This window comes from Oncorhynchus kisutch, linkage group LG13, assembly GCF_002021735.2.
Source record: "Oncorhynchus kisutch isolate 150728-3 linkage group LG13, Okis_V2, whole genome shotgun sequence".
NCBI lineage: Eukaryota > Metazoa > Chordata > Actinopteri > Salmoniformes > Salmonidae > Oncorhynchus > Oncorhynchus kisutch.
In genome coordinates, this window is record NC_034186.2 from 6882067 (window position 1) to 6905989 (window position 23923).

At 44.1% G+C, this 23923-nt stretch overlaps 1 protein-coding gene across 1 annotated transcript in view; it reads left to right on the plus strand.

Annotated features, from left to right (window-relative positions):
• Nucleotides 1–23923, plus strand: part of atf6 (activating transcription factor 6) — a 151555-nt gene that overhangs the window by 119155 nt on the left and 8477 nt on the right. The window contains exon 15 of the mRNA XM_031785467.1: nt 12427–12511. Within this exon, the coding sequence (XP_031641327.1) occupies nt 12427–12511 (85 nt within the window). The remainder of the gene's footprint in view (nt 1–12426; nt 12512–23923) is intronic.

Sequence of the window (23923 nt, forward strand, 5' to 3'; positions counted from 1 at the left end):
CCATCATCATTACTACCACCACCATCATCATTACTACCACCACCATCATCATTACTACCACCACCATCATCATTACTACCACCACCACCATCATCATTACCACCACCACCACCATCATCATTACTACCACCACCACCATCATCATTACTACCACCACCACCATCATCATTACTACCACCACCGCCATCATCATTACTACCACCACCGCCATCATCATTACTACCACCACCACCATCATCATTACTACCACCACCACCATCATCATTACTACCACCACCACCATCATTACTACCACCACCATCATCATTACCACCACCACCACCACCACCACCATCATCATTACTACCACCATCATCATTACTACCACCACCATCATCATTTACCACCACCACCACACCACCACACATCTCATCATTACTACCACCATCATCATCATTACTACCACCATCATCATCATTACTACCACCATCATCATCATTACTACCACCACCACCATCATCATTATTTCTACCACCACCACCACCATCATTATTACTACCACCACCACCATCATTATTACTACCACCACCACCACCATCATTACTACCACCACCATCATCATTACCACCACCACCACCACCATCATCATTACTACCACCACCATCATCATTACTACTACCAACCACCATCATCATTACTACCACCACATCATCATTACTACTACCACCACCACCACCATCATCATTACTACCACCACCATCATTCATTACTACCACCATCATCATCATTACTACCACCACCATCATCATTACTACCACCACCATCATCATTACTACCACCACCATCATCCATTACTACCACCACCATCATCATTACTACCACCACCACCATCATCATTACTACCACCACCATCATACATTTACTACCACCACATCATCATCATTACTACCACCACCACCATCATCATTACTACCACCACCACCATCATCATTACTACCACCACCACCATCATCATTACCACCACCACCACCATCATCATTACTACCACCACCACCATCATCATTACTACCACCACCACCACCATCATCATTACCACCACCACCACCATCATCATTACCACCACCACCACCATCATCATTTACTACCACCACCACCACCATCATCATTACTACCACCACCACCATCATCATTACTACCACCACCACCATCAATCATTACTACCACCACCACCATCATCATTACTACCCCCACCACCATCATCATTACTACCACCACCACCATCATCATTACTACCACCACCACCATCATCATTACTACCACCACCACCATCATCATTACTACCACCACCACATCATCATTACTACCACCACCACCATCATCATTACTACCACCATATTACTCCCACCACCATCATCATTACCACCACCACCTACCACACCAATCATTACTACCACCACTCATCATCATTACCACACCCACCACCACCACCATCATCATTACTACCACCATCATCATTACTACCACCATCATCATTACTACCACCACCATCATCATTACCACCACCACCACCACCATCATCATCATTACTACCACCATCATCATCATTACTACCACCACCACCATCATCATTATTTCTACCACCACCACCACCATCATTATTACTACCACCACCACCATCATTATTACTACCACCACCACCACCATCATTACTACCACCACCATCATCATTACCACCACCACCACCACCATCATCATTACTACCATTACCACCACCACCACCACCATCATCATCATTACTACCACCACCATCATCATCATTACTACCACCACCACCATCATCATTACTACCACCACCATCATCATTACTACCACCACCATCATCATCATTACTACCACCACCACCATCATCATTACTACCACCACCACCATCATCATTACTACCACCACCACCATCATCATTACTACCACCACCACCATCATCATTACTACCACCACCACCATCATCATTACTACCACCACCACCATCATCATACTACCACCACCACCATCATCATTACTACCACCACCACCATCATCATTACTACCACCACCACCATCATCATTACTACCACCACCACCATCATTACTACCACCACCATCATCATTACCACCACCACCATCATCATTACCACCACCACCACCACCATCATCATTACTACCACCACCATCATCATTACCACCACCACCACCACCACCACCACCATCATCATTACTACCACCATCATCATCATTACTACCACCACCACCATCATCATTATTACTACCACCACCACCATCATTACTACCCACCACCATCATCATCATCATACATCATTACTACCACCACCATCATCATCATTACTACCACCACCCCATCATCATTACTACCACCACCACCATCATCATTACTACCACCACCACCATCATCATTACTACCACCACCACCATCATTACTACCACCACCATCATCATTACCACCACCACCATCATCATTACCACCACCACCATCATCATTACTACCACCACCATCATCATTACCACCACCACCACCACCACCACCATCATCATTACTACCACCATCATCATCATTACTACCACCACCACCATCATCATTACTACCACCACCACCATCATCATTATTTCTACCACCACCACCACCATCATTATTACTACCACCACCACCACCATCATTACTACCACCACCACCATCATTACTACCACCACCACCATCATTACTACCACCACCATCATCATTACCACCACCACCACCATCATCATTACTACCACCACCATCATCATTACTACCACCACCATCATCATTACTACCACCACCATCATCATTACCACCACCACCACCACCATCATCATTACCACCACCACCACCACCATCATCATTACTACCATTACCACCACCACCATCATCATTACTACCATTACCACCACCACCATCATCATCATTACTACCATCATCATTACTACCACCATCATCATCATTACTACCATCATCATTACTACCACCATCAGCATCATTACTACCATCATCATCATTACTACCACCACCATCATCATTACCACCACCACCACCATCATCATTACCACCACCACCACCACCATCATCATTACTACCACCACCATCATCATTACTACCACCACCATCATCATTACTACCACCACCATCATCATTACTACCACCACCATCATCATTACTACCACCACCATCATCATTACTACCACCACCATCATCATTACTACCACCACCATCATCATTACTACCACCACCATCATCATTACTACCACCACCATCATCATTACCACCACCACCACCATCATCATTACCACCACCATCATCATTACTACCACTACCACCACCACCACCATCATCATTACTACCACCACCATCATCATTACTACTACCACCACCATCATCATTACTACCACCACCATCACCGCCATCATCATTACTACTACCACCACCACCACCATCATCATTACTACTACCACCACCACCATCATCAACAGAGATGCATATGTCGGCACAATCTAAAAATACCTTTAAATTTAAACTGCGCTACTACAAAGCGGATTTTCTACGCCACGGATTGAATCAAGCCCTGATTTGTAAATAAAATAATAATAATAATAATCTGAAGGTCAAGTGCCAATCTATCTGGTTAGAGAAGTAACTGAGCAGGACTGGACAGTGTAGTCTGGCCAGGGAAAGACCACTAACCTCTGCCCTGTCTAACCTTTGACCTCAGTGTTCACTCGTCAATAGTCTTAAGACTTTAAACCATACTTGATCTCTGTTGAGACACAGCCATATTGGATGTCTCTTCCTCCATGATCTCTGTTGAGACACAGCCATATTGGATGTCTCTTCCTCCATGATCTCTGTTGAGACACAGCCATATTGGATGTCTCTTCCTCCATGATCTCTGTTGAGACACAGCCATATTGGATGTCTCTTCCTCCATGATCTCTGTTGAGACACAGCCATATTAGATGTCCCTTCCTCCATGATCTCTGAGACACAGCCATATTCCTCATGATCTCTGTTGAGACACAGCCATATTGGATGTCTCTTCCTCCATGATCTCTGTTGAGACACAGCCATATTGGATGTCTCTTCCTCCATGATCTCTGTTGAGACACAGCCATATTGGATGTCCCTCCCTCCATGATCTCTGTTGAGACACAGCCATATTGGATGTCTCTTCCTCCATGATCTCTGTTGAGACACAGCCATATTGGATGTCTCTTCCTCCATGATCTCTTTTGAGACACAGCCATATTGGATGTCTCTTCCTCCATGATCTCTGTTGAGACACAGCCATATTGGATGTCTCTTCCTCCATGATCTCTGTTGAGACACAGCCATATTGGATGTCTCTTCCTCCATGATCTCTGTTGAGACACAGCCATATTGGATGTCTCTTCCTCCATGATCTCTGTTGAGACACAGCCATATTGGATGTCTCTTCCTCCATGATCTCTGTTGAGACACAGCCATATTGGATGTCTCTTCCTCCATGATCTCTGTTGAGACACAGCCATATTGGATGTCTCTTCCTCCATGATCTCTGTTGAGACACAGCCATATTGGATGTCTCTTCCTCCATGATCTCTGTTGAGACACAGCCATATTGGATGTCTCTTCCTCCATGATCTCTGAGACAGCCATATTGGATGTCTCTTCCTCCATGATCTCTGAGACAGAGCCATATTCCTCATGGTCTCTGAGGGAAAAGGTGGATCAGAAGTCTTTATATTGGTATAGTTAATGGCTGACTTTCCCACCCTTGTCAACAGCATCACGAGAGGCTTAAAAGGGATCAATTCCCTAATGATTTTATGAGAGAGGTGATGAAGGTAGAGATTGACGGAGGGAGTCTGAAACAGAGAAAGATGGAGGGATGGAGAGACCGCTAAAGGAGATAGGAAGGGAACTCCTCCAGCTCTGTAACGTGCAGAGCCCACAGCTTGTCACCCCGTTGTCCACGGTGATCGTTTACATTTTTTACAGTCCTTTATTAGCTCTGGCGCTTTATTATTTGCTTGTGTTTTGTTTCCTGGGTTTCAGCAGGGTGTTTCCTGGGTTTCAGAAGGGTGTTTCCTGGGTTTCAGCGGGGTGTTTCCCTGAGAGGGGGTGTGGCTTTTGTTTTTGTTCCCCTTCGTGTGATGGTGATGTGACTGTAAGTCTGCCAAAGCTCTGGACTTCATTTGAGATTTGTTTTAAATCCAACATTTTCTATAGCAGACTAACTAGAGGCACTAATTCTTGCCTTCCTGTACTGTAGTCTGCTGTGACAGTGGTCAGTCTCTGCACCCTGTATCCACTCTGACCGTGTGGACTGTATCATTCAGAGCTGCCACATTTAGAGTAGCCTAGTGGTTAGAGTGTTGGACTAATAACCGAAAGGTCAGCTCGGGGATTTGAACTTGCAACAACGTACAAATCTGTCGTTCTGCCCCTGAACAGGCAGTTAACCCACTGTTCCTAGGCCGTCATTGAAAATAAGAATCTTAACTGACTTGCCTAGTTAAATAAAGGTAAAATAAAAATGTATAGCTTTACATTACCTGTGGTTTTGTGGCAGTGTGAAATGAGACTGAGGTGACGGAAAGAATAGATCTGGACAAAACCCAGTCATGTTTAGGTCATTTTGCGGACATGCCGCGGTCACCATCATCTCAGTATGCTGTACCTGTGGCTTTACTGCCTTTATGGAAGTGTGAGCTGAAGTCAGCGGTTCCTGTGACCGGCGTCCAGCAACATTCCAGCAACCTGCTCTGACCGTCGCCATGGTAGCAGCAGCCATGTCAGATTGGCAGGCAGCCTCTGCAGCAGGAAGGGCTCTGATGAGAAGAGCAGCAGGACTGGGTCCATTTTCCATAATGATATAACTGAAACGTAGACCCGGGCCCATATCCACAAAGCTCTGAGTAAGAGTGCTGATCTGGGATCAGTTTAGCCTTTTAGCTCATAATGAATAAGATTAGCCCTTCCCACTATGCTTTGGCGGTATCCAGATTTTCATATCGTCATATTGTCCTTCTCTCATCCCGGGATTTAGGGTATTACCCTCTTAGTACACAAGGGGGCGCTAAAATGCAAGAAAACCCCATTGGGCCCCTATTACCAGAATACTAGCAACATTTGCAAAACATTATAGCGAAATCAGATAGACGTTGTTAGCTGAATGCTACGAGTGAAAAGTAATATAAACTAATTAGAAAGACAGGCAAATACCAGCTTATAAAGTTATGCACGCAATAGCTGGTAGCTACCGAAAGTCATTTTCGGTGAGTGTGGACATTTACAGGTGAAAGTGAATGAGAGAAAATTTTGCGATGCATGCTTGTCTGAAGGAAGAGCAGCATGTTTACACGGAGCAGAGGGGAGAAGAACAGAGGAGGAGGTTAAAAAACGCTAGCAGGAAGCACAGGGACAAAATGGCAGCTCTACAGATAACTCATCCAGAGATCTTTGAAGCAGCGTTACCCATGCAGAGCAAGGGGAACAACTACTCGAAGTCTCAGAGCTAGTGATGTTTGAAATGCTATTAGCGCGCACCCTGCTAACTAGCTAGCCATTTCACATCACATCATTACACCAGCCTAATCTCGGGAGTTGATAGGCTTGAAGTCATAAACAGCAGAGCTGCTGGCAAAACGCACGAAAGTGCTGTTTGAATGAATGCTTATGAGCCTGCTGCACTCAGTCAGACTGCTCTATCAAATCATAGACTTAATTATAACATAATAACACACAGAAATGTGAGCCTTAGGTCATTAATATGGTCGAATCCGGAAACTATCATCTCGAAAACAAGACATTTATTCTTTCAGGGAAATACGGAACTGTTCCGTATTTTATCTAACGGGTGGCATCCATCAGTCTAAATATTCCTGTTACATTGCACAACCTTCAATGTTATGTCATAATTACGTACAATTCTGGCAAATTAGTTCGCAATTAGCCAGGCGGTCCAAACTGTTGCATATACCCTGACTCTTCTCTACTCTACGCAAGTGACACAATTTCTTTTAGCTAAATATGCAGGTTTTAAAATATATACTTCTGGGTATTGATTTAAAGAAAGGCATTGATGTTTGTGGTTAGGTACACGTTGGAGCAACGACAGTCCTTTTTCGCGAATGCGCACTGCATCGATTATATGCAACGCAGGACACGTTCGATTAACTAGTAATATCATCAACCATGTATAGTTATAACTAGCATTTATGATTGATTTAAGTTTACTGCTAGCTAGCAACTTACCTTGGCTTCTTACTGTATTCGCGTAACAGGTGGGATCCTCGTGAGGCAGGTGGTTAGAGCGTTGGACTAGTTAAACGTAAGGTTGCAAGATTGAATCCCTGAGCTGACAAGGTAAAAATCTGTCGTTCTGCCCCTGAACGAGGCAGTTAACCCACCGTTCCTAGGCCGTCGTTGAAAATAAGAATGTGTTCTTAACTGACTTGACTAGTTAAATAAAGGTAAAAAAAATGTGTAAAAAAAAAAAAGCCAAATCGGCGTCCAAAATTACTGATTTCCGATTGTTATGAAAACTTGAAATCAGCCCTAATTAATCGGCCATTCCGATGAATCGGTCGACCTCTAGTATGTATGTATGTATGTATGTATGTATAACAACACTATGGACTCACCAGCTCCCACAGTTTTGTGCTATTTACAAATCAACATGTGACTGGCTCAACTGTTCTGGGGAACTACAGTAACCTTCATAATGTGACAGGTGAAATGAATAACACAATCTGCTTTATCTCCTGATGTATTGCACAAGTTGACTGCAGGTATTAACTTAAAAATTAGCTACAAATATTCAGATTTATTTATTTATTTCCAGATTATACGGTTTAGCTCGAAAGCCGAACTCTTGACATTGTGGATACGGACCCTGTTCATTCTCTCTAGCTTTTCATTCTTTGTGGTGATCAACCATTTTGTAGTGATCAACCATTTTGTAGTGATCAACCATTTTGTAGTGATCAACCATTTTGTTGTGATCAACCATTTTGCCAAAACGTTGTCAATGTTGGTGCAAGAATAAACCCCAGAGCAGCAGAACTATAGACGAATTAAAGGGGGCTATCTGGAGTTAAGTAAAAAGTCAGAGAGGGAAACAGTAACAGCCATTAAGCACGGGGAGGGAGGGAGGGAGGGAGGGAGGGAGGGAGGGAGGGAGGGAGGGAGGGAGGGAGATCTCTTCATTGAATCTAAGGCCCTGAGTTTATGTGATGCCAAGTTTGAACCATGTAGGCCTTGTGCAGAGCAGGTTGATAGTGACAGAAGTGGTGGCACAATATGTCGGCATTCTCAAGAGAGACCGGCTGGGTCACACATGTCAGCTATGTATGTCTGTATCTAAACAACATTCAGCCTCTGTCATCTAGATGAGAACCACTTCTTTCTCTATCTCTCTTTTAGGTCTCTCTCTCTCTCTTAGGTCTCTCTCTCTCTTTTAGGTCTCTCTCTCTCTTTTAGGTCTCTGTCTTTCTCTCTCTAATCCATTATTTATTTTAGACAGGTCTAAAGAAACATGATATGAAGAAAATGTATTTCAGAAGAACAGAATACTCTGAATTGTCCTAATGTTAGGCCCTGATCTTGCTATGCCATATGGCTGTGGGCTACGCTAGTTCATTTAGCAGACAATATTTAAAGCGGTTTAATGTGCTTCTTGCCTTACTGCACACAATCTGGGCATCATTCACCAGTAATAATATACAGTTGAAGTCGGAAGTTTACATACACCTTAGCCAAATACATTTAAACTCAGTTTTTCACAATTCCTGACTTTTAATCCTAGTAAAAATTCCCTGTTTTAGGACTGTTAGGATCACCACATTATTTTAAGAATGTGAAATGTCAGAATAATAGTAGAGAATTATTTATTTCAGTTTTTAATTCTTTCATCACATTCCCAGTGGGTCAGAAGTTTACATATACTCAATTATTATTTGATAGCATTGCCTTTAAATTGTTTAACTTGGGTCAAACGTTTCGGGTAGCCTTCCACAAGCTTCCCACAGTAAGTTAGGTGAATTTTGTCCCATTCCTCCTTACAGAGCTGGTGTAACTGAGTCAGGTTTGTAGGCCTTGCTCGCACACGCTTTTTCAGTTTTGCCCACAAATTTTCTATAGGCATGAGGTCAGGGCTTTGTGATGGCCATTCCAATACCTTGACTTTGTTGTCCTTAAGCCATTTTGCCACAACTTTGGAAGTATGCTTGTGGCCATTGTCCATTTGGAAGACCCATTTGCGACCAAGCTTTAACTTCCTGACTGATGTCTTGAGATGTTGCTTCAATATATCCTCATAATTGTCCTTCCTCATGATGCCATGTATTTTGTGAAGTGCACCAATCCCTAATGCAGCAAAGCACCCCCACAACATGATGCTGCCACCCCTGTGCTTCACGGTTGGGATGGTGTTCTTCGGCTTGCAAGCCTCCCCCATTTTCCTCCAAACATAACGATGGTCATTATGGCCAAACAGTTCTATTTTTGTTTCATCAGACCAGAGGACATTTCTCCAAAAAGTACGATCTTTGTCCCCATGTGCAGTTGCAAACCGTAGTCTGGCTTTTTTATGGCGGTTTTGGAGCAGAGGTTTCTTCCTTGCTCAGGTTATGTCGATATAGGACTGGTTTTACTGTGGATATAGATACTTTGGTACCTGTTTCCTCCAGCATCTTCACAAGGTCCTTTGCTGTTGTTCTGGGATTGATTTGCACTTTTCGCACCAAAGTACATTCATCTCTAGGAGACAGAACGCGTCTCCTTCCTGAGCGGTATGACGGCTGTGTGGTCCCATGGTGTTTATACTTGCGTACTATTGTTTGTACAGATGAACGTGGTACCTTCAGCCGTTTGGAAGTTGCTCCCTAGGATGAACCAGACTTGTGGAGGTCAAAAAAAAAAAAATCTGAGGTCATGGCTGATTTCTTTTGATTTTCCCATGATGTCAAGCAAAGAGGCACTGAGTTTGAAGGTAGGCCTTGAAATATATCCACAGGTACATCTCCAATTGACTCAAATTATGTCAATTAGCCTATCAGAAGCTTCTGAAGCCATGACATAATTTTCTGTAATTTTCCAAACTTTAAAGGCACAGTCAACTTAAACTTCTGACCCACTGGAATTGTGATACAGTGAATTATAAGTGAAACAATCTGTTGTTTGAAAAATGACATGTCATGCACAAAGTAGATGTCCTAACCGACTTGCCAAAACTATAGTTTGTTAACAAGAAATGTGTGGAGTGGTTGAAAAACGAGTTTTAATGACAACATAAGTGTATGTAAACTTCAGACTTCAACTGTATGTGGGTTGTACTTGTAATGGTGTTTGTTCTTCACTGGTTGCCCTTTTCTTGCGGCAACAGGTCATAAATCTTGCTGCTGTGATGTCACACTGTGGTATTTCACCAAATATACATGGGAGTTTATCAAAATTGGGTTTGTTTTCAAATTATTTGTGGTTGTGTGTAATCTGAGGGAAATTTGTGTCTCTATGGTCATACATTTGGCAGGAGGTTAGGAAGTGCAGCTCAGTTTCCACCTCATTTTGTGGGCAGTGTGCACATAGCCTGTCTTCTCTTGAGAGCCAGGTCTGCCTACGGTATTCAGGTATTCTGCCACTGTGTACTCTCTAGGGCCAAATAGCATTCTAGTTTGCTCTGTTTTAAAAAAAATGATTTCCAATGTGCCAAGTAATTATCTTTTTGTTTTCTCATGATTTGTTTCTGTCTAATTGTGTTGCTGTCCTGGGGCTCTGTGGGGTCTGTTTGTGTTTGTGAACATAGCCCCAGGACCAGCTTGCTTAGGGGACTCTTCTCCAGGTTCATCTCTCCGTAGGTGACGACAATTAGCGGGTATCGGCCTAGTTCTGCTCTGCATGCATTATCTGGTGTTTTGCCTTGTACACAGAGGATACTTTTGCAGAGTCTCAATTTGGCGTTTGTCCCATTTTTGTGAATTCTTGGTTGGTGAGCGAACCACAGCCCTCACAACCATAAAGGGCGATGGTGCTCTCTGTGTTTGCTGTCTCATTTATTACAAATTGAGTTCCACATTTTCAGTTGTCACTTCAAGATGGATACCATGTTGGGGTTATAATCCTTGCCTTCATGTAATCGTCTCAGAGACCAACGGTTGTTAATCTCCTTAAACATCGAAAGGCAGAGCCAGACATTAATATTAAGAGTTTTGGTGAGGTTATTTCACCTCTGAAGTATGTATCTACTTATGGAGAGAGACCGTTGACAGAGACTATCCCATATGGTAGCCAGCTGATTTGTGATTAGCATGTTTATGACGAGAGATGTGAGATGCTTTCATGTTTGCTTGTGGCCTTTAGCTGTGACTTCCTGAACTCACTGTAAACTTTGGATTATGTTTGGATTGTCTGTACTGGCGCCTCACTGTCCTGTAGTGTGATGACACTATAGATGTACTATAGGGTTTAGTGGAGCATTAGAGATACTGTCCTGTAGTGTGATGACACTATAGATGTACTATAGGGTTTAGTGGAGCATTAGAGATACTGTCCTGTAGTGTGATGACACTATAGATGTACTATAGGGTTTAGTGGAGCATTAGAGATACTGTCCTGTAGTGTAATGACATTATAGATGTACTATAGGGTTCAGTGGAGCAGTAGATATACGGTCCTGTAGTGTGATGACACTATAGATGTACTATAGGGTTTAGTGGAGCAGTAGAGAGATATTGTTGCTTTCTACAGTTAGCAGTTAGTCAGTAGCTCATCCACTGACTGACTGGATTGAATTTGGTCAAACTGTCTTCGAGACGCTACAGACAGACAGATTGACGTCATACGGACAGAGCTGTGAGTCGATGGGGTTTTTCCCTTAGATTAACAAATAGCAACCACAGGGTTTCTTTCACCTTCACTATAAAGCCGTCTTGTCTGAATATCAGTGTGTTTTTCAGTTTCTATGACTACCGTGTGGTTATTACTAAAAAGTTGTAGTCTGATGTTATGTGGTATTTGATGTGTGGGTCAGGGTGTGCTTCATGCTTCTGACCTTTAACCCTTCATTATAAAGCCAGCTATCTGATAAACATACAATCTGATGTTAGGTGGTATATGATGTGTGGGTCAGGGTGTGCTTCATGCTTCTGACCTTTAACCCTTCATTATAAAGCCAGCTATCTGATAAACATACAGCCTGATGTTAGGTGGTATTTGATGTGTGGGTCAAGGTGTGCTTCATGCTTCTGACCTTTAACCCTAATCCTTCATTGTAAAGCCTAAGTGCTACGATTTGAACTCCAGTTTGACATCCGTTGATCTGGTGTGTTGAAGTCTTCGCTAAGGTCAAAGTGTGCTTCATTAAGTTAGACCTTTTAACCTTTTTGATTGTTCCTTGTTCTCAGGATCACCTTTTACTTCCCGCTACCAGCCACAACAAAGGAAGTAGGCCCAAGATGTCCGTGGTGTTGCCAGCCATGAACATTAATGGTAAGTCAACTCTACTACAGATCTGTCACCATACACTGTACATTTAATGGCTTCTCTTCTTCTTCTCTTCTTCCTGTCCTCTGGGTTTCTTCACAAATTGATTTATGTATACAACTGGCCTTCTTTAGACTAGTTGAGTATCAGGAACATCAGCATTACAGACTCAAAATGGCCAGAAACAAAGTACTTTCTTTTGAAACTCGTCAGTCTATTCTTGTTCTGAGAAGTGAAGGCTATTCCATGTGAGAAATTGCCAAGAAACTGAAGATCTCGTGCAACGCTGTGTACTACTCCCTTCACAGAACAGTGCAAACTGGCACTAACCAGAATAGAAAGAGGAGTGGGAGGCCCCGGTTTACAACTGAGCAAGATGACAAGTACATTAGAGTGTCTAGTTTGAGAAACAGACACCTCACATGTCAACTGGCAGCTTCATTAAATAGTACCCACAAAACACCAGTCTCAACGTCAACAGTGAAGAGTCGACTCCGGGATGCTGGCCTTCTAGGCAGAGTTGCAAAGAAAAAGCCATATCTCAGACTGGCCAATAAAAAGAAAAGATTAAGATGGGCAAAAGAACATAGACACTGGACAGAGGAACTCTACCTAGAAGGGAAGGGACCGGTACGAAAAAGCACAAGAATTGATGCACTCAGTATTTTAAGTCGCTTTGGATAAAAGTGTAAAACCGGCTTTAAAGCTCTCAGATGAAAGCTGCCATGTTAGAGAGTTGGCACTGGTACTGTAAGACCTCAATCAGGCCGTTGATTAGCTAACTCAAATAAAACGTTTATTGGTCACATACACATGTTTAGCAGATATTATTGTGAGTGTAGCGAAATGCTTGTGCTTCTAAACTCAGCAAAAAATGAAACGTCCCTTTTTCAGGACCCTGTCTTTCAAAGATAATTTGTAAAAATCCAAATAACTTCACAGATCTTCATTGTAAAGGGTTTAAACACTGTTTCCCATGCTTGTTCAATGAACCATACACAATTAATGAACATGCACCTGGGGAACTGTCGTTAAGACACTAACAGCTTACAGACAGTAGGCAATTAAGGTCACAGTTATGAAAACTTAGGACACTAAAGAGGCGTTTCTACTGACTCTGAAAAACACCAAAAGAAAGATGCCCGGGGTCCCTGCTCATCTACGTGAATGCGCCTTAGGTATATACTGCAAGGAGGCATGGGACTGCAGACATCACAGCTGCGGGAAAGGTACAGGATGACAACATCTGCCTGGGTTACACCAGGAATGCACAATCCCTCCATCAGTGCTCAGACTGTCCACAATAGGCTGAGAAAGGCTGGACAGAGGGCTTGTAGGCCTGTTGTAAGGCAGGCAGGCAACAACGTCGCCTATGGGCACAAACCCACCATCGCTGGACCAGACAGGACTTGCTGAGTTTAGTTCCGACAGTGCAGCAGTATCTAACAAGTAATCTAACAAGTAATCTAATTCCACAACAACTACCTAATACACACAAATATAAGTAAAGTAATCTCTAACTCAACAGTATTGTACTGCTAGACCTCAATCAGGCCGTTGATTGGCTAATTTAACAGGAAGTAAGAAGTGTGAGTAGATGCACATGAGCCAATCACGATCAGACCACATGGCTATATTTTCACATAGATCTGTATGTGTTAACCATTAGGAAGCGTGTTTTGAGCTATCGGCTCATTTGAAGAGCAGTCATCCAAGTCGTAGTTCACTATGCTAGGGTGTAAGGCTGTCTCAGAAACCAGTCATTTATTACACAAAAACCACACTGTTGCTTTGGGCACCACAGGATCGGATCAGGTTCTCTTATCTCATCCACAAGCAAACCTGTTCACCTCAAGACCTGCGTGATCGGTTGATATTTCTGTCTGAACTACTTGTTTATTATATTTGTCATTCTCGTGTGGCCCAAAGTATTTTCTGTGCTGTCCTAACTGAACATCTGTTTGTGTTTTGGCCTTGATTTCCATGACAACATCGTGGTCTTGTTTTCTCTATGGTCCTTCTCTTGGCTGGCTGGACCACTGATACTGATTTAATGGGAGAACAAAGGCCATAGAGATGACCCGACTCCATGTTTGGCATCCATGCTAGGCTACGTACTGTACCTTATCTCTGCAGTACTGTCAGGAGTGGGTTAGCATCATCCCCACACAATGAACAAGAGCGTTAAACTGACTTGGAAGGGTTTTGTCGTGTTGCGAGATACTGAAGCCAAAAGATGAGTGTGAATAATTAAATGAATGATTCTGTTGTTCTTGGCTTTTCAACTGGCCCCGTTATTACAGAATGATTCTGTTGTTCTTGGCTTTTCAACTGGCCCCGTTATTACAGAATGATTCTGTTGTTCTTGGCTTTTCAACTGGCCCCGTTATTACAGAATGATTCTGTTGTTCTTGGCTTTTCAACTGGCCCCGTTATTACAGAATGATTCTGTTGTTCTTGGTTTTTCAACTGGCCCCGTTATTACAGAATGATTCTGTTGTTCTTGGTTTTTCAACTGGCCCCGTTATTACAGAATGATTCTGTTGTTCTTGGTTTTTCAACTGGCCCCGTTATTACAGAATGATTCTGTTGTTCTTGGTTTTTCAACTGGCCCCGTTATTACAGAATGATTCTGTTGTTCTTGGCTTTTCAACTGGCCCCGTTATTACAGAATGATTCTGTTGTTCTTGGCTTTTCAACTGGCCCCGTTATTACAGAATGATTCTGTTGTTCTTGGCTTTTCAACTGGCCCCGTTATTACAGAATGATTCTGTTGTTCTTGGCTTTTCAACTGGCCCCGTTATTACAGAATGATTCTGTTGTTCTTGGCTTTTCAACTGGCCCCGTTATTACAGAATGATTCTGTTGTTCTTGGCTTTTCAACTGGCCCCGTTATTACAGAATGATTCTGTTGTTCTTGGCTTTTCAACTGGCCCCGTTATTACAGAATGATTCTTGCTCTCTCTTCTTCACATTTTTCTCTTTTTTTTTTGGCAAAATTGTGTTTATTGTCTTTCTCGATCTCTTTCTTTCCCTCTCTATTTATCCCTTCCTCCCTTCATTCTGGCTCTGTATGTAGTATCTGAATTGATTAGCGGTGAGCTAGCCCAGGGAGGGAGTGAGTCAGTCAGTGGAACATGATATTGTTACTCAGCAGGGAGGGAAGAGCACGGCATTATATTGGTAAAGACTCTCGCTCTCTCTCTCTCTCTGGGGCGTTGTTGTAGAGGAATGAAGGTAAACATTGTTCTTGGTCCGTCTCGTCAGGGTGGAATGCTTAAGGCCACATTGGTCACTTGGTTTACTGAAGTCACGTAAATAGTGAAATCCGATAGCCGTTTTCCCACTAAATGTCCTGAATCCCCAACAATGATTGTAGTGGTATTCAAGGAGATTATACTGACTCTGTAAGATGTTAGTTTATTATACCGCACAAAAAAAATGTCCATTTGAATTCCAGGAAGTGTGGTAAATGCATGCATACCCACCTGCCAAATCAAAACTGTTTGAATGTACAGTGGGGCAAATAAGTATTTAGTCAGCCACCAAGTGTGCAAGTTCTCCCACTTAAAAAGATGAGAGGCCTGTAATTTTCATCATAGGTACACTTCAACTATGACAGATAAAATGAGGGGGAAAAATCCAGAAAATCACATTGTAGGATTTTTAATGAATTTATTTGCAAATTATGGTGGGAAATTTACCACCACCTGTGGTAAATTCAATTGATTGGACATGATTTGGAAAGGCACACACCTGTCTATATAAGGTCACACAGTTGCCAGTGCATGTCAGCAAAAACCAAGCCATGAGGACGAAGGAATAGTCCGTAGAGCTCCGAGACAGGATTGTGTTGAGGTCCCCAAGAACACAGTTGTCCCGAAGCCACTCTTGCGCCATCTTGGCTGTTTGCTTAGGGTCGTTGTCCTGTTGAAAGGTGAACCTTCACCCCAGTCTGAGGTCCTGAGAGCTGTGGAGCAGGTTTCCATCAAGGATCTCTCGCTGCTTTGCTCCGTTAATCTTTCCCTCGATCCTGACTAGTCTCCCCAGTCCCTGTCGCTGAAAAACATCCCTACAGCATGATACTGCTACCACCATGCTTCACTGTAGGGATGGTGCCAGGTTGCCTCCAGACATGACGCTTGGCATTCAGGCCAAAGAGTTCAATCTTGGTTTCATCAGAGCAGAGAGACCATCTTGTTTCTCATGGTCTGAGAGTCTTTAGGGGCCTTTTGGCAAACTCCAAGTGAGCTATCATGTGCCTGAGGAGTGTCTTCCGTCTGGCCACTCTACCATAAAGGCCTGATTGGTGGAGTGCTGCAGAGATGGTTGTCCTTCTGGAAGGTTCTCCCATCTCCACAGAGGAACTCTGGAGCTCTGTCAGAGTGACCATTGGGTTCTTCGTCACCTCCCTGACCAAGGCCCTTCTCCCCCGATTGCTCGGTTTGGCCTTGCGGCCAGCTCTAGGAAGAGTTTTGGTGGTTCCAAACTTCTTCTATTTAAGAATGATGGAGGCCACTGTGTTCTTGGGGACCTTCAATGCTGTAGACATTTTTTGGTACCCTTCCCCAGATCTGTGCCTCAACACAATCCTGTCTCGGAGCTCTACGGATAATTCCTTCGACCTCATGGCTTGGTTTTTGCTCTGACATGCACTGTCAACTGCAGGACCTTATATAGACAGGTGTGTGCCTTCCCAAATCATGTCCAATCAATTTAATTTACCACAGGTGGACTCCAATCAAGTTGTAGAAACATCAAGGATGATCAATGGAAATGGGATGCACCTGAGATCAACTTCGAGTCTCATAGCAAAGGGTCTGAATACTGATGTAAATAAGCTATTTCTACAACAACAAAAATGTAAAAACCTGTTCGCTTTGTCGTGAGGTATTGTGCGTAGGTTGATGAGGATTTTTTTGGTATTTAATCCTTTTTAGAATAAGGCTGAAACAAAATATGGAAAAAGTCAAGGGGTCTGAATACTTTCCGAATGCATCTTTAGTTGGGCCCAGACCCTTAAAATAGAAGAAATACCTCAATATCATTAGTGCTCCATGGCAGAGGAAGGGAGGGTAATTCTTTCCAGCTGTCTTGCTCTGCATTAGGAATGCCCCCTCCCCCCCCCCCCCCCAGTCACCAAATGGCTTTCATCTGGAGGGAGGGGATCGGTTTTGCTAATAGGGAACCATCGTTTGGTCTGTCCTGGACAATAACATGCAATTCGGGTTTGGGACTTTGATGTCATTTTTCCTAGCCACCGTGCTTCTACACCTGCATTGCTTGCTGTTTGGGGTTTTAGGCTGGGTTTCTGTACAGCACTTTGAGATATCAGCTGATGTACGAAGGGCTATATAAATCCATTGGATTGATTGATGTAGGTCATTGGCTATTTCTGAACAGTGGTATGTCTATGGTTAATTGATTCTGTTAAAGTTAGTGGACGTTCTATGATTTCCCAAATATTTCTGGCTGAAGGGTTGGCTCCTTAAATGGAGTGAAGGACTCTCTCTCTCTCTGTTATGTTAAACGATCTCCTTCATTTGAAAGGAGCTCAATCAATTGGAAGCGACGTGTTTAGAATCGAAGAATGTTTGGAAATGACTGACATCATTTTTTGATTACAGGTGTTTTTACTGTGGGCTATCGTCTCTCTCTCTCTCTCTCTCTCTCTCTCTCTCTCTCTCTCTCTCTCTCTCTCTCTCTCTCTCTCTCTGTCTCTGTCTCTGTCTCTTCTGTCTCTGTCTCTCCTGTCTCTGTCTCCTGTGTCTCTGTCTCCTCTCTCTCTGTCTCCTCTCTGTCTCCTCTCTCTCTGTCTCTCTCTCTGTCTCCTCTCTCTCTGTCTCTCACTCACTCACTCACATACACACCCTGCGGCGTCTTTCCGATTTTGAGGATTTTAGGTTCACTGCATAGTGGCAGAGTGTAACAGGAGGTTGAGCACAACAGTGCTGGCAGCAGTAGTTGTATTCAAATGGTCCTACTCCTAACTCAACTTAACCACTGGGGACAGAAACCTAGCAGAGGAGCCCCCACCAGTTATAATAGACATCACTCTACATCAGGCCAGTTCTGTAGACGTCACTCTACATCAGGCCAGTTCTGTAGACGTCACTCTACATCAGGCCAGTTCTGTAGACGTCACTCTACATCAGGCCAGTTCTGTAGACGTCACTCTACATCAGGCCAGTTCTGTAGACGTCACTCTACATCAGGCCAGTTCTGTAGACGTCACTCTACATCAGGCCAGTTCTGTAGACGTCACTCTACATCAGGCCAGTTCTGTAGACGTCACTCTACATCAGGCCAGTTCTGTAGACGTCACTCTACATCAGGCCAGTTCTGTAGACGTCACTCTACATCAGGCCAGTTCTGTAGACGTCACTCTACATCAGGCCAGTTCTGTAGACGTCACTCTACATCAGGCCAGTTCTGTAGACGTCACTCTACATCAGGCCAGTTCTGTAGACGTCACTCTACATCAGGCCAGTTCTGTAGACGTCACTCTACATCAGGCCAGTTCTGTAGACGTCACTCTACATCAGGCCAGTTCTGTAGACGTCACTCTACATCAGGCCAGTTCTGTAGACGTCACTCTACATCAGGCCAGTTCTGTAGACGTCACTCTACATCAGGCCAGTTCTGTAGACGTCACTCTACATCAGGCCAGTTCTGTAGACGTCACTCTACATCAGGCCAGTTCTGTAGACGTCACTCTACATCAGGCCAGTTCTGTAGACGTCACTCTACATCAGGCCAGTTCTGTAGACGTCACTCTACATCAGGCCAGTTCTGTAGACGTCACTCTACATCAGGCCAGTTCTGTAGACGTCACTCTACATCAGGCCAGTTCTGTAGACGTCACTCTGCATCAGGCCAGTTCTGTAGACGTCACTCTGCATCAGGCCAGTTCTGTAGACGTCACTCTGCATCAGGCCAGTTCTGTAGACGTCACTCTGCATCAGGCCAGTTCTGTAGACGTCACTCTGCATCAGGCCAGTTCTGTAGACGTCACTCTGCATCAGGCCAGTTCTGTAGACGTCACTCTGCATCAGGCCAGTTCTGTAGACGTCACTCTGCATCAGGCCAGTTCTGTAGACGTCACTCTGCATCAGGCCAGTTCTGTAGACGTCACTCTGCATCAGGCCAGTTCTGTAGACGTCACTCTGCATCAGGCCAGTTCTGTAGACGTCACTCTGCATCAGGCCAGTTCTGTAGACGTCACTCTACATCAGGCCAGTTCTGTAGACGTCACTCTACATCAGGCCAGTTCTATAGACATTCGGGATGTGAAAAATGTAAAACGTTGTCTTAATGTTTAAACTGCCATTTTTTTTTATAGTTTAAATGACACGGGGGGGAAATGATTTAAATACATGTGAATTCACAGTGCAGATATGGTCCTGCGTATGACCGCTAGGGGGCAGTGCAGTTCCATCTACCACAGTCCTGGCAACCAGACAATGTTCACCTTACTGCTGTCCCCTACCCACTCAGCAACAATGGTAGTTAATGCCGTTTTAGGATTCTCTGCTGTGTTCCTCTCCTCCATGTTCTCAGTGGGCAACAGAGAACCTGACAAAATGCTGTTTTTTTGTACATGGGAGGGACTTCATGTCCCACTTCTCATCAATGTGATGACTCGTTGGGGTGATGTATGACAGCGTGTTCATTGACGTCCAACTATCTGTTTACTCCACCTATGGGGTTTTTGAGAGCTCGTTCTTTGTAGGGTTGAATAGCGGGATACCGAGATTTCCCGCCCAAACCAAACTCCCTTTTCCTGGGATAAATAACTGCGAGAAACCAGTGAATTCTAATAAACTCAGCAAAAAAAGAAACGTCCTCTCACTGTCAACTGCATTTATTTTCAGCGAACTTAAAATGTCTAAATATTTGTATGAACATAATAAGATTCAACAACTGCGACATAAACTGAACAAGTTCCACAGACATGTGACTAACAGAAATTGAATAATGTGTCCCTGAACAAAGGGGGAGTGTCAAAATAAAAAGTAAGTCATTATTTAGTGTGGCCACCAGCTGCATTAAATCAAATCAAATCAAATGTATTTATATAGCCCTTCGTACATCAGCTGATATCTCAAAGTGCTGTACAGAAACCCAGCCTAAAAGTACTGCAGTGCATCTCCTCCTCATGGACTGCACCAGATTTGCCAGTTCTTGCTGTGAGATGTTACCCCACTCTTCCACCAAGGCACCTGCAAGTTCCCGGATATTTCTGTGAGGAATGGCCCAAGCCCTCACTCTCTGATCCAACAGGTCCCAGACATGCTCAATGGGATTGAGATCCGGGCTCTTCGCTGGCCATGGCAGAACACTGACATTCCTGTCTTGCAGGAAATCACGCACAGAACGAGCAGTATGGCTGGTGGCATTGTCATGCAGGAGGGTCATGTCAGGATGAGCCTGCAGGAAGGGTACCACATGAGGGAGGAAGATGTCTTCCCTGTAATGCACAGCGTTGAGATTGCCTGCAATGACAACAAGCTCAGTCCGCTGATGCTGTGACACACCGCCCCAGACCATGACGGACCCTCCACCTCCAAATCGATCCCGCTCCAGAGTACAGGCCTCGGTGTAACGCTCATTCCTTCGACGATAAACGCGAATCCGACCATCACCCCTGGTGAGACAAAACCGCGACTTGTCAGTGAAGAGCACTTTTGCCAGTCCTGTCTGGTCCAGCAATGGTGGGTTTGTGCCCATGGGCGACGTTGTTGCCGGAGATGCCTACAAGCCCTGTCCAGCCTCTCTCAGCCTATTGCGGACAGTCTGATCACTGATCGAGGGATTGTGCATTCCTGGTGTAACTCGGGCAGTTGTTGTTGCCATCCTGTACCTGTCCCGCAGGTGTGATGTTCGGATGTACCAATCCTGTGCAGGTGTTGTTACACGTGGTCTGCCACTTGCGAGGACGATCAGCTGTCCATCCTGTCTCCCTGTAGCGCTGTCTTAGGCATCTCACAGTACGGACATTGCAATTTATTGCCCTGGCCACATCTGTTCTCATGCCTCCTTGCAGCATGTCTAAGGCACATTCACGCAGATGATCAGGGACCCTGGGCATCTTTCTTTTGGTGTTTTTCAGAGTCAGTAGAAAGGCCTCTTTAGTATCGTAAGTTTTCATAACTGTGACCTTAGTTGCCTACCGTCTGTAAGCTGTTAGTGTCTTTAATGACCGTTCCACAAGTGCATGTTCATTAATAGTTTATGTTAATTGAACAAGCATGAGACAGTGTTTAAACCCTTTACAATGAAGATCTGTGAAGTTATTTGGATTTTTTTTAATTATCTTTGAAAGACAGGGTCCCGAAAAAGGGACGTTTCTTTTTTTGCTGAGTTTACATTATTTCTATGAACAGCCTCATGACCTGAAATGGAACCATAGTATGATATGCGATGTGTAAATCTGTCTTCTCTACGGTCTTCTCTCTGCTATCTGCATAATCAAACATCCCCGCTCAGGGTGTGGACAGACAGCACATCTCGGTATGGATCACAGTTCAATGTGCATGTACACTATATATACAAAAGTATGTGGACACCCCTTCAAATTAGAGGATTTGGCTATTTCTGCTGACTAGTGTATAAAATCGAGCAAACAGCCGTACATTCTCCATAGACAAACATTTGCAGAAGAATGGCCTTTACTGAAGAGCTCAGTGACTTTCAACATGGCGCCATCACATGATGCCACCTTTCCAACAAGTCAGTTCGTCAAATTTCTGCCCTGCTAGAGCTGCCCCGGTCAACTGTAAGTGCTGTTATTGTTAAGTGGGAACGTCTATGAGCAACAACGGAAGTGGTAGGCCACACAAGCTCACAGAATCACGCTTCACCATCTGGCAGTCCGACAGACAAATCTGGGTTTTGGCAAATGCCAGGAGAACGCTACCTGCTCCAATGCATTGTGCCCGCTGTAAAGTTTGGAGGAGGCAGCACTCTGTATCAGCCCCCCCCCCCAAATGCATTATGATATAATTACATTGAAATGATTTTCGAGCTTCCCTCAGCCATCACCAGCCTTCTTCCTGAGACTGACAGTGGTTGGAATGCTGTAATAACACAGAATAAAACAATGAATAACAGCCCCATGATGGTAGTGATTGTCCATTACTGCTAATCACTTGACAATTTATTCACACAACTTACTTTATTTTAATATTTCAGTTGTGTATATTTCTTTAGGTTTTATCTGATGACTTTATTATTTTTCATTCCTTAAAGTAATTATCTCATCTCTGCTCAGGTAGTAGCAGCCAGCCAGACAAGCATCTGTTATCTCTGTGCTCCCCATTTGAACGAGTCATCCTTTTTAGCGAGGCTAGTAGTAGCTAGCTGGCTGATTTTTAAATAATGGTACTACTACTTCGAAGTAGATAAGGCATACTTTCAAGACTGACTATTACCAATTACTTCAACTATCTATCAGGTAGAGCTACCTCAGGAACGGACTCTATCCCTCTCGGTGTTGTGTTGTCACTCCTCTCTCATCATATGGTCTGTGTTCGTGGCAAGAAATAACAGGTGCAATGGATTATGGGCATTGTAGTTCATTGCCACGGTTCCAAGCTGAACATTTGCCTAATGAAAACTACAACTCCCGTCAGCCTAGCGTCCCGCATAGTTCTTCACTTAGTTTTTCTTGTGAATTGTTTGATTTCTCTCTAGAGAAACGTCATGTTGAGCTCACAGAAAAAAATACCTAAATAAAATTGAGGTCAATTAGTTCTGCAATAACCCCCCCCAAAAAAAACAGAATTTTGGTTAATCGTTCAGCTGGATTGGTAGCTCGGTTGACTGGATTGGTGGCTCGGTTGGCTGGATTGGTAGCTCGGTTGACTGGATTGGTAGCACGGTTGGCTGGATTGGTAGCTCGGTTGGCTGGATTGGTGGCTCGGTTGGCTAGATTGGTAGCTCGGTTGGCTGGATTGGTAGCTCGGTTGGCTGGATTGGTGGCTCGGTTGGCTAGATTGGTAGCTCGGTTGGCTGGATTGGTAGCTACATTGGCTGGATTGGTAGCTCGGTTGGCTGGATTGGTAGCTCGGTTGTCTGGATTGGTAGCTCGGTTGGCTGGATTGGTAGCTACATTGGCTGGATTGGTAGCTCGGTTGACTGGATTGGTAGCACGGTTGGCTGGATTGGTAGCTACATTGGCTGGATTGGTAGCTCGGTTGGCTGGATTGGTAGCTCGGTTGGCTGGATTGGTAGCTCGGTTGGCTGGATTGGTAGCTACATTGGCTGGATTGGTAGCTCGGTTGACTGGATTGGTAGCACGGTTGGCTGGATTGGTGGCTCGGTTGGCTGGATTGGTGGCTCGGTTGGCTGGATTGGTAGCTAGGTTGGCTGGATTGGTAGCTACGTTGGCTGGATTGGTAGCTAGGTTGGCTGGAT